The sequence below is a fragment of the Anarhichas minor genome, unplaced genomic scaffold (assembly GCF_050575085.1).
Source record: "Anarhichas minor isolate MPS153535 unplaced genomic scaffold, ASM5057508v1 ptg000136l, whole genome shotgun sequence".
Classification (NCBI taxonomy): Eukaryota; Metazoa; Chordata; class Actinopteri; order Perciformes; family Anarhichadidae; genus Anarhichas; species Anarhichas minor.
The window spans coordinates 5,283,118-5,296,824 of record NW_027466582.1 but is presented as its reverse complement, the minus strand read 5'-3'; the positions used below and the strand labels follow the sequence as shown (position 1 = coordinate 5,296,824).

The 13,707-nt window shown below is 43.7% G+C and overlaps 1 protein-coding gene across 6 annotated transcripts in view; it reads right to left on the bottom strand.

Moving 5' to 3' along the window:
• nbas (NBAS subunit of NRZ tethering complex) overlaps positions 1–13,707 on the bottom strand; it is a 126,005-nt gene that overhangs the window by 92,158 nt on the left and 20,140 nt on the right. For all 6 annotated transcript variants that reach the window (XR_012951601.1, XM_076084747.1, XM_076084748.1 and 3 more), the window contains 8 exons: positions 12,280–12,405; positions 11,828–11,979; positions 11,519–11,656; positions 6,648–6,726; positions 4,820–4,924; positions 4,325–4,461; positions 1,277–1,363; positions 368–521 (listed from right to left, as the gene is read on the bottom strand). Coding sequence is in view for 5 of the 6 variants with exons in the window: in XM_076084747.1 (XP_075940862.1) it covers positions 368–521; positions 1,277–1,363; positions 4,325–4,461; positions 4,820–4,924; positions 6,648–6,726; positions 11,519–11,656; positions 11,828–11,979; positions 12,280–12,405 (978 nt within the window). In the remaining variant the exon portion in view is untranslated. The remainder of the gene's footprint in view (positions 1–367; positions 522–1,276; positions 1,364–4,324; positions 4,462–4,819; positions 4,925–6,647; positions 6,727–11,518; positions 11,657–11,827; positions 11,980–12,279; positions 12,406–13,707) is intronic.

Below are 13,707 nucleotides of genomic sequence, written 5' to 3'. Positions count from 1 at the left end.
GGGGCTGGCAACGTCTCTTCTGCAGCCCCGAATCCAAACTCGTCACATATTTCTGCCCCAATTATGTAAGAGGGCAATGTGCAACGGCAATTATCACAAGTGCCAGATGTCTAATAATTCCTTTAAGCTGCTGTCGCGCTGTAAGTTCAAATCAAGAAGATGGAACCTGCAAAGGAACCTCAGCAGGGCGTGGAAATGTGTCACCTTAATGGTAAGTGGCCAAGAACCTCCGTAAGTGAAGCGCCTTTGTGGCAAACAGAAGTCTGATGCTTTGAATCTGTAGAAATACAGTCCCTGCTTATTTTTTTGTATTTTTTTTTTTTCTTAGCTACGACTGGGAACCTGCATTAACGTTGAGTGCTGGTACCTGTCTGGAGCAGGAGTCGATGTCCTTAGCTCTGCTCTGGTACCAGTCGGTCAGCAGCTCGATGGACGGCGCGGCCGTGCGGAACCTCAGCCGCTCTGGAGCGCCCTCGTACAGGAAACCGTCATCGTCAGACAAGTTCTGGTCCAGCATTGCTCTGAGGAAGACATGGAGGAAGAGTGGAGATAGATGAAAGGGAATTTTAGGAAAGTAGAGACAGTAGATAACGGGGGAAAGGGAAAATCTATATTATATAGTAACACAGCGATGACTCTTTGGTCTAATAAAAAAAAATTCACGACCCATATCCTTTCAGGGGGATATCGGGTTCCAGTGACAACGGAGAAGAGAAAAAACATGAACGGAAGAGAGAAAAATAGCAAAAACTGAGGATATAATATGGCAAAAAAAAGGAAGCGTGGGCGTCGTAAACAAAGTCGTAAACGCAGTCGTAAACACAGTCTTAAACGTTGCTGGCACCACACAATCACAGTATCAAACTTTCACCCAGCAATCCCGGGCCAAGCACAGCACAATAGCCAACTGGTATTATGACTCGACACAAAAGAGCAATAAAAAAAGAGCTCGCTAAATGAAATTGTAAATGACGGTGGCCTCCCAAATGCAGCGAGCAAATGGCATAAATTGGCTGCGCAACAAGATTTGGTATTAGCTTGTTATGGTTCTGTTTCACATTTAGATAATAGGATGTCATGTTTTGTTTCACATAATGACGCCAGCACAAGCATCTGGCCTGTATGGAACATGAATTTTAACAATTCTACGCTCCCAGAGCCTTTGGTATCGTGCGTATGGAGAGATATTACAATCCTATCAGTTGATTCAAAGTATTGGTTTCTCAGAACACCGAGAGGACGATGTGACAATGTTAAAGTGATGTTGACCGTTTACCTGCACTCCTCTGCCTCGCACCAGTCCATCTCTCTGTGTCTCTGCTCGTCCCACGGAATCAACACCAAATCACCTCCGTCATCCATGCTGAGAGCAAAAGAAAAGAAGCACAGACCAATAAGCCAAAAAGAGGGAAAGAGGCAAAGACACAGCAAGATATAGAAGAAGAGAGGAGGAGAGAGATCCTAAATCAGAAGAAGAAAAGTCGGTTTTAGGGAAAAGCTCAAGAACAAATGTCAGAACAAAGACCAATGACTAGCCAGTAGTCCAAAAAAACAAAACACACCGACCCTCCCACCTGTAATGGCACCTGGTAAATCAGCAAAGACATTTACTGTCTCAAACTAAACATGGTCATAAACTACAGGAAAACTCTGGTGACAGGTAGCAACTTATGGGAAATGGAAACAGCAGAGCATAATAAGGAAAGAACTGGTGAGAAAATAACAAAACAAAAGCACAGCAATAAACAATTCACAGAACTTTCGGAGTCGTGCCTGGGTTGTAAATAGCCGGGACTTTTATTTTCTAAATGCCGTGTTGGAACTCAGCTTTGCTTCTTCCTGGTCTCCTTGAGTATGACAGGTCTGAGGAAGATAAACAGGGAACACACAAGAAAAGCATCCAAAGTGAAGAATGACTCTGTAACCTCGCGTGTCAGTGCTGACAAGACTCAGACACTTAGAGACAGACGCACGGATGCATGCACTCATTCTGGGACACTGGGGGGGTGAAAGGAAGCCGTTTTATATCTTATTCTCGGATTAATGCTTTTCTTCTTGTTATCTATTTTTCTGGAGACAGAAAAATATGTACTGTGGCTGTAAAACCCAAGGAGATAGTGCGAGCTACAAATCATCTCTAGCTTTGGTGCAGTTAAAGGCCGAGTGCACGAGCGCTGCTGCAGTTTTTTTTAAACACGACCATAAATTCTATCCAATCACGAAAATACATAGGATGTGTCTGAGTAGCGGGTGTGATTTATGTCAACGCACAAAAGTGGGAAGATTTTTTTTTTTTATACCAACAATCCATTCCGATTGGAGTTTTAACGCAGAGTCGACAGAGATCGAGAAGTCTCGGTTCTTCCTCTAAAATGCCCCCAGAAAGCGAACCTCTTTCTTTTTTTCCCTCCCTGTCGTTCCCCGACTCCCTGGTCCTCTTTCCTCATTAAAGACAGCCGGGTTAGAGGGTGGAGAGTAAATATTGGTGCGAGAGCTCGGATATCGATGAGGGGAATGAATTATTCCGCGCTCGCTCCCCTGATCTACTTCACGTCAGCCTGAGAGAGGCGAGGAGGCGGGGCGGCGGGGAGGAAAACGGAGACGCAAAGCAAACCTGGAGCCGGTGCTTTGGTTTACTTCTATTTATTCCGATCCGTTTCAAGCTCGGGGGCAAAGTTTTCAACTAAATATCACTGTTCTGCATTCTTCCACGCACGTCCCCATTTGCAGACCTGATCAATAATACAGGAGAATACATATTTTCCCCCTTTTCGGTGACGCAAGACTTTAGTATATAGCGAGTGAGCTCCAAACAGATGGCGTCCATCTGCTGCAGTGGAGGAGCGACGCGCTGTTGGGAGGAGCAGTTGGTGCTCACAGGCTGGGGGAAATAGGAAACTGCCCCACAGTGGCAGAGCCATGATGGATGCTCACTGCAGAGCCACAGCCACCTGACCTCCATACAAACTCACACGGCTAATGAAAGAGCGCGATGGTCCTGTGTGTGTGTGTGTGTGTGTGTGTGTGTGTGTGTGTGTGTGTGGGTTGAAGCCGTAAGAACAAAAATTCCAATACATTTATATGTTGTTTCTTTTTTAAGCTCCAGGGGACTTTGGCCTTGTATTCATGTGTTTCTTTATATAAATGTATACGTGGTGCATGAATAACTTAAATACTGGGACAGAGAATGGAGGGATAGTCGAAAATGGAGGAACGGGAAAAGGCCGAGGGAGACGAGTAGAATGGAAATGACAAGTTAGAGGAAACAAAAATGGATGTCCGGCTGCAGTAATCAGTAAACCCGGTCTGTCACCTCTATTAGAGAACCATAAAGGGGTGAGGAATGAAGCGCTCCTCCATCATCTCCGTCTCACATATCCTCTCTCCTCTCCTCCAATCCCAAAGCAAAAAATGAAAAACTAGAACAAAACCAAAGCCACATGTATCGTATCATTTTAAAGTATAACATATTGTCTTCATGTAAATTTAGAAGTGTCTCTCTCCTTTTATGTCATTGCTGTGTTTGCAGCTCAGCCCTGAAGCTATGTGCGTACACTCGGTGTACTGGAAGGGGAGAGAGAGAGAGAGAGAGAGAGAGAGAGAGAGAGAGCGAGAGAGAGATAGAGAGAGAGAGAGAGCGAGAGAGCGAGACCTCCGAGTGCAACGCTCCCACAGAGGTGTGATTCCAGATTTAGGTGATCCTAATGTGGTGACGCGTGCCACTTGTGTATTCCAGAAAGGTGTGAATGTTGATTTTCAGACATCAGAGGGGGCGCGTTCCCCTGAGGTAACGTACGTGTTTTTACACCGCAGCTTCTGTGTTTGCAAAGTGAATTGTTTTTAAAATGGGAATTAGGAAAGAGACACGGGTAAAGAGTTTTTCAGTTGGGCTAATTTCTAAATAATGTTTACATGTTACTTAAATGGTCTTTTTAAACTGCCCTTAGGCATTAATTAATATCAAAAGTAAGTATTTTCATACATGTTCAGCCCCATCAGTACATCTTAATGGATTGTTTTTGTTCCGTAGTGTAAATTAACAATATTAGTGCATCGGAATAGACAAGAATGAAGTAGTTTCTTTGGAATTCAAAGATAAATCCTCATCCTCTTGTCAGTAAAAACACACAGGGTGCAATTTGAATAACATATATAATATCTTGTCATCTTCTTTACTTCCACAGGATTGAATTGAATTAAAAAGTCTCACTTAAATTGCACCCTCTCCAATTCATTCTTAAGTCTGTTTGTCCCGGCGGTATTAGGTAGTATTTGAACTAATGTAGACCTTGATGACACGTGTGTGCATTTGTGTGCGTCTCACCGGGCTTCAGGCAGCAGGATGGTGTACTCGTGTGGAGAGGTGGTTTCTGGGAAGTTGTGAAGGATGGCGAGCCGATGCTGGAGGAGCTCGGCGCCGTGGTACGTGAACAGGATGTCCAGCGCCTGCACGTTGCTCTCCTGTAGGCAAACGAATGATCCAACAACTGAAACCTTTCATGAAATCCATTTTAAATTGTACAAATTCTAATGTGATCAACTGGAGAAGAAAAAACCCTTTGGAAGAAAATACAAAGAAACACACACACAGGTGCTAGTTCATTAGTTAGATCTAGCTCAAACTAATGCAGTCTGATCCAACAATCCTGCAATAAATCCTTCCATCACGACGAGTAAAGTTAGCATTTATTGCAGGACTGTTGCATTTGTTCTGTGAGCGTATATATCATTGTATGCCAGTGGAGATGCAGACGGCTAAAACAACCAAATTAAGTGAGATTATTGGCACTATTGGCACAAAAAAATAGCCCTATGTTACCCTGGCGTAGTTTCTTGCTGATAAAACGATATTTTGACTGCGGAACTTCTTGAAGAACTCTGCATCATATTTCTGCTCCGCTGCGTGAGGACCGCCAAGAATGTCCTGTCGAGAGAGAGAGAGAAAGAAAAAGAGAGTGTTCAGTGAGTGGTGGGAAAGTCGCACCAAAGATGAAACAGGGGAAAAACAAAGAGTGGGTAGAGGAAGTGAATGCAGATGAATGCGCAGAGACAAAATCAACAGAGATGCTATTTAACTTTGGAGCACACGGCTGTCGTGTCCTTTTAGTTGAAACCATCTGAGGAAGGTACGAGAGTGTGTAAAGTGTGTGCACACGCACGCGTCAGAAGGGAACATTTCTTGTGCTGGCCTTTGGCTGAGAGGGATGCATGTGTGTCGGTGTGTGTATAAAATCTCTGTAGCCTGCTCTATGCCAGGGTGTGTGCGTGTGTGTGTGTGTGTTTGTGTGTGTGTGAGTCTGTGTGTCTGATGGATAGCCTTTGAATGGGCCGTATGCAGACTGAGCCGGCCCAAGTGGGGATGATAAAAACCCTAATATCATATTCATAGACAGCCAGAGAAAATGGATTGGGGCAAAAGGAATCAGACGAGTACTGCAGTTACCATGACAATGTCCGAATAAAAAGAGAGACGTCATTCTGTTTGAGTTGAATATGTAGCAGGGTACAACCTCATCTCTCCTCTAAAAGTACGGCCCTGTTCGTCTGAGATTTATTGTGGATGAAAAGGGCGTTCGTCTTAACATTAATCATCGTAAATCTCAAGGGTTAAGTGGTTGCAAGTGTCAAAGTTCAACTATCTATGCTGCCCTCTATGCCTTTATACTGAAGGCCGGTCGCTATCAGAGTAAAACTGGGTTTTCTCACATCAGATTTGTCTCTGGGATAGCTACCGTCATTCTTTTATTTGCATACTTCAAATGCTCCTCACGTAAATATCTTCCCCCAACTTTTTAATATTTCTAAAGAGATTAGTGGGGTTAAGAGAGAGTCTTCATAAAGAGGCAGACGAGGAAAGCCTCCGTGCTTTGCTGGGGTGAAAGGAGAACGCATTAGGGTGCCGATGGGAAAACAACAGAGCGACGAAGGATGTTTGACAAATGCATTAACGTAGCGTTTGTGTCTTCTGCAAAACATGTTAATGTATTAGTCACTGGCGTGTTGAAGGCTGATCTCATTAATTACTTTCTATATAAATTGATCCTTGCGAGGCCGAGATGAGTGACGTGAAAATTTCGTCATAGTGCTGACTGCCGTTTGTGGTCCAACACTGCGTTTACACAGGAGGGATTTCAGTGCCGTATTTCAGGCTTATCTCTTCCGTTTACATGTGTAACTGCAGTGTAGTCTTGGCTCAATGGTCTCAGGGAAGACACTGGTAGAAGACTGAAGTGTAGACGACAGGGTGTTTACCTAATGACTTTTACATTTGCCTATTTGATGGTTGATTTTGGTTATTAAATACGAAGTAGATTAATTAAACAGACAACAGACAATTAAAGCTATTTTGATCATTCGTTGTTTGAGTATTTCTTTAATGGCAAAACTTTACTGCCTCCTCCTCCTCAAATGTGAACATTTTGTGCTTTTCTTCTACGATAATAAAGCGTCTTGTTCTCTGAGACTGTGACATTTTTCACTATTTGCTGACATTTCATAGACAAACAATTAAACAAGAGGAACAATCTTTATAATAAATCTTTACAGCCTTAATTAAGTCTTTTTAACTGTGGCAAACTGTGATATCTCAGACTGACTTCATGTAGTGTAAGAAGAGGATTCCTTGGGGGGCTGGTTGTTGTTGTTACCTCGTATGTTTCCAGACGGTCCAGGTAGGAGAGTAGTTTCAGTCGGCTCCGACACAGCTCCTTCTGCTCCAGAGTCAGCCTAAGCATGGGCACACATAAAATCAACAACATGCCTGTGACAATCACGTCAACACATCAACATTCCTGTCACGTCCAGAAGCGGTACATTGAAAACTCAAATTACAGGATCTGAATAGTATTTCGTACACCGCACTGACACGCACTGTAGCTTTAAATTAACTGTAAATTGACCCGATGCGGAACACCCACAGGGACCTACATAACAATGCTCGGGACTGGTGACTACAATACCACATAGTGCCCTCTAGACCTAATCATTTTTTAAAGGCAACAAATCAACTCCTTATGACCACAAGAACCCTTCGGTTGTTATGTATGGGACGCCGTTTGTCAATGAGGTGAGTGATTGCCCTGTGAGAGTGAAATCCATTTTCAATGTCGTTTAATCACGACCATAAATAAATTGGATGACCACAAACACCAAGGCACTAGGTTATAAAGCATCTACCTCCAATTCCATCACCCAAGGTGTGCCCGAGGGGAAGGAACCGCAAAAGGCTGAAAGCTACCGCGAGCGATCGGGTAAAAATAAAGCCATTTTCACCACTTATTCATTCACACACACACATACACACACACACACACACACACTCCAAGTGCAATTCACAAGGAAACACCATGTGGAGCAGTGCCCAAAGCTCCCCTAAAAACTTGTCCCGGATCAACCGCAGTGTGACCACAGGAGAGCTGACCCCTCCACCGCCGTCTTAATCCCTAATCCCTCATTACAGAGGGCGCTATCAGGCCTTATCGGGGTTCCTCTACACAGACTAACAGAGATTAACACTGGCTCAACACACTCTCTCTCCGGCACATCAAAGAGTGGCGGCTTAGCACTCGTACCAGTGGTAATTATTGCTTTGCTCTGCCTCTTCAGAGCAAAAGCTAAAAAAAATGGAGGGAGGGAGAGATGAGAGGAAATGTTAAAAAGGTAGTTTAGCCTGCCTGTTAGTTGTCCTCTTGGGGGTTTGAACGATGGCTCAATCAAATTCCAACATTTAAAAAAAACATGTTATCAAGACATCTCTCATCCTCAAGTTTTGATGACCCTCTTAATTTACTGCAAAACAAATCAAATATGTACACATCAAGTGCACTTTTAGCCATGCTAAAGTATATGTGATTCTCATCCAAATTACCAGTCGGGGATTTAACATCAGCCATTGATTAAACGGTCTTAAACTTTTTTCTCTGAGTGCACTTCGTAGACGAACACCAGCGTGGCATGGCGGAAATGGCCACCGACGGGTTATAGTTGGCTGAGTGTTCAATTCGGGTCCACGTCTGCTTCTTCTAAATTGCTCGTCCTGCTGCTGAATTCTACCGACGTACGGCATAAACAGCATGTAGCACACTGTTGCACATACCAATGGGCAACCTGGCTGTACGCCCAAAAAGTAGAGAGCCTGCGCCTTTGCAAAGGTTTATATTGGTTCCCTGAATTGCCCTTTCGATAAACACTTGACTCGAGGGGGAAACGCGGTTAAGAGAAGGGCCACGAGCGACCGAAAACACTGCGACACCTCTGAGCAGAGACGTCGGGCTGTGAGGTTTCGGATTTAATGTCCACGGCTTATACTGCGCTTTAGACTGTTACACATCATCGCACATGCTGTCTAATGTAAAGAGACTGGTCCCCGATTGCCTCAAGATGTGTGCGTGTGTCATATATTCTGAAGCTATCACGACTGCAGGTTATTACAATCAGATGGCATCGCCCTCCATCTCTGTACAAACACCCTTGATATGACTGTTCTGGACAGAGATTGAACCGCATAAACAGGCCAACACACACTCACTCTCACTCTCTCTCTCTCTCTCTCTCTCTCACACTCACACACACAGAGTGATAAAAGCGATTATCACACAGTGTGAGGGACAAAATTGGACTGCATAAACAGACAAAAACACTTCGGTTCATGTCTTCACATGCACACGGATCCCACGGAAAAAGCATAAACAGGCGTCTGTGCGTGCGCACACACACACACACACACACACACACACACACACACACACACAGACTCACACGACCAATACTGGAGCAAATGAGACTTCTGATTGAGGTCTGAATCTGATCAGATAAGAACATAAACACCTTGCAGCAGACTGCGCACTCTCATCCTCACACCTTTTCCACACACACACACACGCACACGCACACACACACACACACACACACACACACACGGAGCAGCAGATATAATGGCGCCAGAATGGAGCACGATCATGTTAAGAATATGAAGCAATAACCAAGACCTGAGGAAGTCTGTATTTTATAAGACATTACATTTCCGGATAACGGAATGCGTCGCCTATAGGGGTACAAAGCTGGCGGTAACATGAGAAAATGTGACAAGAAATGTCAACGGCGATCTTTACGGCTGACTTTTAAAAGTCTTTTGTTTTTTTAACCCAGGAGTTAAGAATAATCACACTTTATTTCATCGTGATAGACACACACACACAGAGAGGTCTGTGTGACAGTCAGCGGTTAAGTACGGTCCTTATCTACACACAAGATCATCTCCCACAGAGCAGCTGTGACACACATATATGTATATGTACATATATATATAAACACATTTTGGGGACACGTGTATTAGCTGCCCGGCAGACACTGTGACTTAAAATACAGAGAGGAGAAAAATCCACATATTTAAAGAGGGCAATTCACTGACGATTTAATGCAATGGCTTTTTTTTTTATGTTTGTAAATTATCTTTTTTTTTTTACTCCCACTTCTATCTTTTTCTTCCCCCTGCATCTCCTCCATCTACCACGGACTACAGGTCCGCAATAAAGCTAAACAGTTTTATTGAACAATGACACAAAACATTAGCCGGGGAGCTGAGGGGGAGATATTACCGCGTTTCTGCTCTTCCTCATTCAAACACCGGCCCGAGGCTCACTGGTTAAGTATCTGAGGTGAGGACAACAATGGAAACGGCACAACCCAGCCGCTGAAGCTTAAATACCTGCATGCACAACGCTAGCTGGCGTAAACCCAGTGTGTGTGTGTGTGTGTGCGTTGTAAATGTGCGTCGTTCATTTCAGCGCATTTCTTTGTGTTGACAACAGAAGTGTGTAACACGTGTATGAAATCAAATTAAGCTTAAGAGTGTTTGGTGATACATGGGTATGCTTATTTGCATGTAAGTGTGTGTGTGTGTATGAGAGGTGATTAGTGATCACTAAAGGGTTTTTCATTAGTCTTTCCCTGGGCACTCAACAACAAAGGCATAAATTACCTCCAGCAGATTACCCACTAATCTTCACCAACGCTCGCTCGCTCCCTCGCTCCCTCCCTCCCTCCCTCCTGATCCTCATTAATGTCCCGGCCTCTATGATCCCCTCTCTCCGGTGTGCGACCCAATCAAACAATCTGTGGTCAATTTGGCGGACCTCTCGCCCATTTCCTCATTGTGTCCTCGTCTACACCGTCACAACAATTTCTCTTATTTCCAACAAACCGGCCGCTACCCCCTTCATTATAGTTCACACCGTGAATAATAATGATTTTCATTTAAGCTCTTTAAACAGCAGGAGACAACCTGTGGAACAGGCAATTCACTCGGGGCAGCGTCAGGTTTTCCCTCGGTGGGATTCCACCGCCCACCTAACAACTGTTTCTCAGAGTCGGAAGCTGGCATTGAATTCTGGTGGTGCAGTCTGAAAAGTTTAGTAGAGAATAATACTTGCAACATCTATCTGCCACGTCTTGACGTCCGATTGACACAAAAGATTGCGCGAATGGTGTGACGGCGCCAACACGCCCATAAAATAAATGATGACCGCGAGCTACAGGTCCTGACCGACAGAGAGAAACCATATTTGGGATTTAATATCCCAGTCTGTTTTCAAATGCACACCTTCAGACTGTGAAACAAGAACAGCCCTTAGCTTCAGTTACCACCAACTCTCTGAAGGCTCCGATTAGTGCCAACCTTTGTGAATTGGACTGTTTTTGTATTGAGGCTCATTTGCATAGAAAGGGGCCCCGTTTTGCTCCAAATTTATGCAAATTACAATTACACTGAATTAGCACAAGAGCGTCTAAACGCTATTCGCCTGGCAGTGAAGTTAGGCGTGCGATTCACTCCTTGCGGGTGCTCCGAGAATTGCAATATTTTTATGAACTTGCGTGAAAAATGAATTAATTTCTCTCTGAACCAAAAAGCTGCCGTCAATGATTTGTTATGATTATTGTTATAAAGCATTGCGAATATTAATGAGTTAATGTTTTAATACACTATAGTGCATTATATAGATATGAGTGGATTTGGAATATTAGCAGAAAATGTCATGGCAATCCATCATATAGTTAGTCAAGATATTTCACTTGGACCACGTCAACCGCCTTGTGGCATTAGAGGAAGAGTTAGGCGATCAGGAAGGTCAGCATGCTTCATTCTCCATGAATGTCTTTACAAAATGTTGTGACCAACATTGCCTTCTATAAAAGCCATGCTGCTAGAATGCCTTAAAAAAAAAAAAAATAAATAAAAAATAAAAAAGAGTGCACCGTACCTTTAAAAGGATTATATGTATGAAATAATGATTTCAGTTTCACTTCAGTAAGGAAGATGCTTGCCAACCAAGCTTGGGTCCTCCAGCTGAAGGATGGTCTCTGTAACCACTAGCCAGCCTTGTTAATTTCATTCAAATAAATACTCCAGTCTCTAGACATTCAGACCACTGGCAGCGTTTCTGCCTGCTGCGACTTTCTGTTCTCATCTGCTGTCTGGCTGAATAACTGCGCTGACTAACCAACAGTCTTGTCTGTGTACCTGCTGAAGTCGACCCTGGCCAACAGCTCTCCTCTCTTCCTGTTCTCCCGCTCATTCTTCACCTCCAGCTCCTCATCGCCCGACAGGATGTCTTCGTAGGGAACGTCATCGAGGTCGACGTCACCGGGCATGATGAACCTGGGCGATGGCAAGGAAATGACACATACTGGAGCTAAAAAGTACATTTGGATAAAACTATTTAAGGCATGCAGAATGAACCTCAGAAACAAACTAAATAAAATCGATTGACATTCACACTGCAGTATTTTGGCTCAAGGATTTGTGTTCATGTGTTCGTGGACGCCCCACCTGCCCCCATCTTCCCTGTTTCCTATGGCTATGAGGGCCTCGAGGTCGGTTCCCTTCAGGCCGTACTGCAGCAGCTCCTTGGTCGCGTCAACGTTCTCTGGGACCCGCTCCGCACACTCGTGCAGCACCCATGAGCGCTTGCAGATCTTGCTCTGGGTGGGATGTGGGGGAATGGAAGGAGAGGGAATGAGTTCAGAAGAAATGATGGGTTGAAGTGAAATAGAGAATTAGGAAGGAAGGGTGTGACAATTTGCAACAAATTGGTAAAAATGGTGTGAAATAGAGTAAGGGGGCTGTGTGCAGTACCCCTACTCGCCAACACGCATACGGTATGTTTCTTACCAGACGTCTCATATACTGTGATAAACGCCAAAAATCTGATACAATCATTCTTCTTCTCCATCCCTCGTCCTTTCCTGACATCTATCCATCTTATTTCTTCCGTCTCTTACCAGATAATCTTGTATTGAGGCGATGCTGACGGTACTCTTCCTCCACTGCCTCTGGTAAACCAGGTCAGAATCCAGATTATACGCTTGAGCAAGAGACAGGGCTTCACCATACTCCTCATTGTCAATCTGTGGGATAAACAAAAATTAACCCGATCAACACATTATGAGGGCATGATCAATATATATATATATATACACAGACATACATATACGTGTTTTCTTCACGCTGTGGAACAAATCGCACTACAACAAATGTGTACGATCAGAAAAGACGAGCAGATGAACATTTATTTGTGAAATGAAGAAAATAATCCATTTGAAGTGCAGGATTTGATCAGACAACTCTAATTAAGAAACAGTTCATTTTCCGATGTAAAGTTTAGGTTGGGTACAAAACAATGTAGCTGAATAACAGCATCAGTTTAATTCCTTTTATATTCCGTGTGGTACTTTATGTTTAATATTATCCCAAGGGTATACGACTGATTCAATCTTCATCGACACAGGATTGAATGAATAAAATGTTTTAAATTAATTAAAACCATATCACATATAAAGCAAATATAGAGGCAAAAAAAAAAACTCACACAGGACTAAAGTCCATGGCCCAATTTTCCATCACACTCAAAGACAAAGAAGCTAAGATTTTGAATAAACCTGAGCACAAGCTATGGCACTTCCGAAATCCTGAGTACGCAATCTGAATACTTAAACACTGACTGGGAACAGCTCTGACGCGCAGATTTCAATCTGTGCAGCAGTGTGCAATGTGACACAGCCTGGATTGGGTCTGCTACTGAGGGATCAGGAGAACAGCTATGGGGAGCGGAATATTTGGGGATATTTGATGAAAGGAGGACAGTGGGAGGAATAAGGAGCCCGATATCGGGACACACAGCGTCAGTACCACCTCAGTTCCCGCTGAATAATGTATTATTATTTATTATTATTATTATTATAATTTAAGTAAAGCCTGATGACACATAAAAGAATGATCCCAGTCACTTCCACACTGGTATCGATCGACACCTAAAGCCCGGGTATTGCCGTCAGTATTAGGACTGAAGAATATTCACCATCTTAGTTCAGCTTGTAAGCCGTACGGTTGGGCGATCGTTTCCATTTTTATATCGTTCAGTCGTGGAAACTCAAGATGGCCGACAGTAAATACGATCAACAGGGGGCAACGGTGGGACTCTGCGGACCTTAAACTGGTTTGTAATTAAGGATTCTAAATTCCCTCGTCGCTGATTAACTGGGGCACAGCTGTTAGAGAGTATTTCTATTACGTCTCAGCTGTGATAGTAGGTCAAGTTTCAAATCGCCTTAAAATTGGCGAAGGCAAAAACAATCGTCCATCATCCCTTCAATTGTCAATATACGATCAGATCGCCCAACGACACGAGCCTCGATAACATGCTCACATTT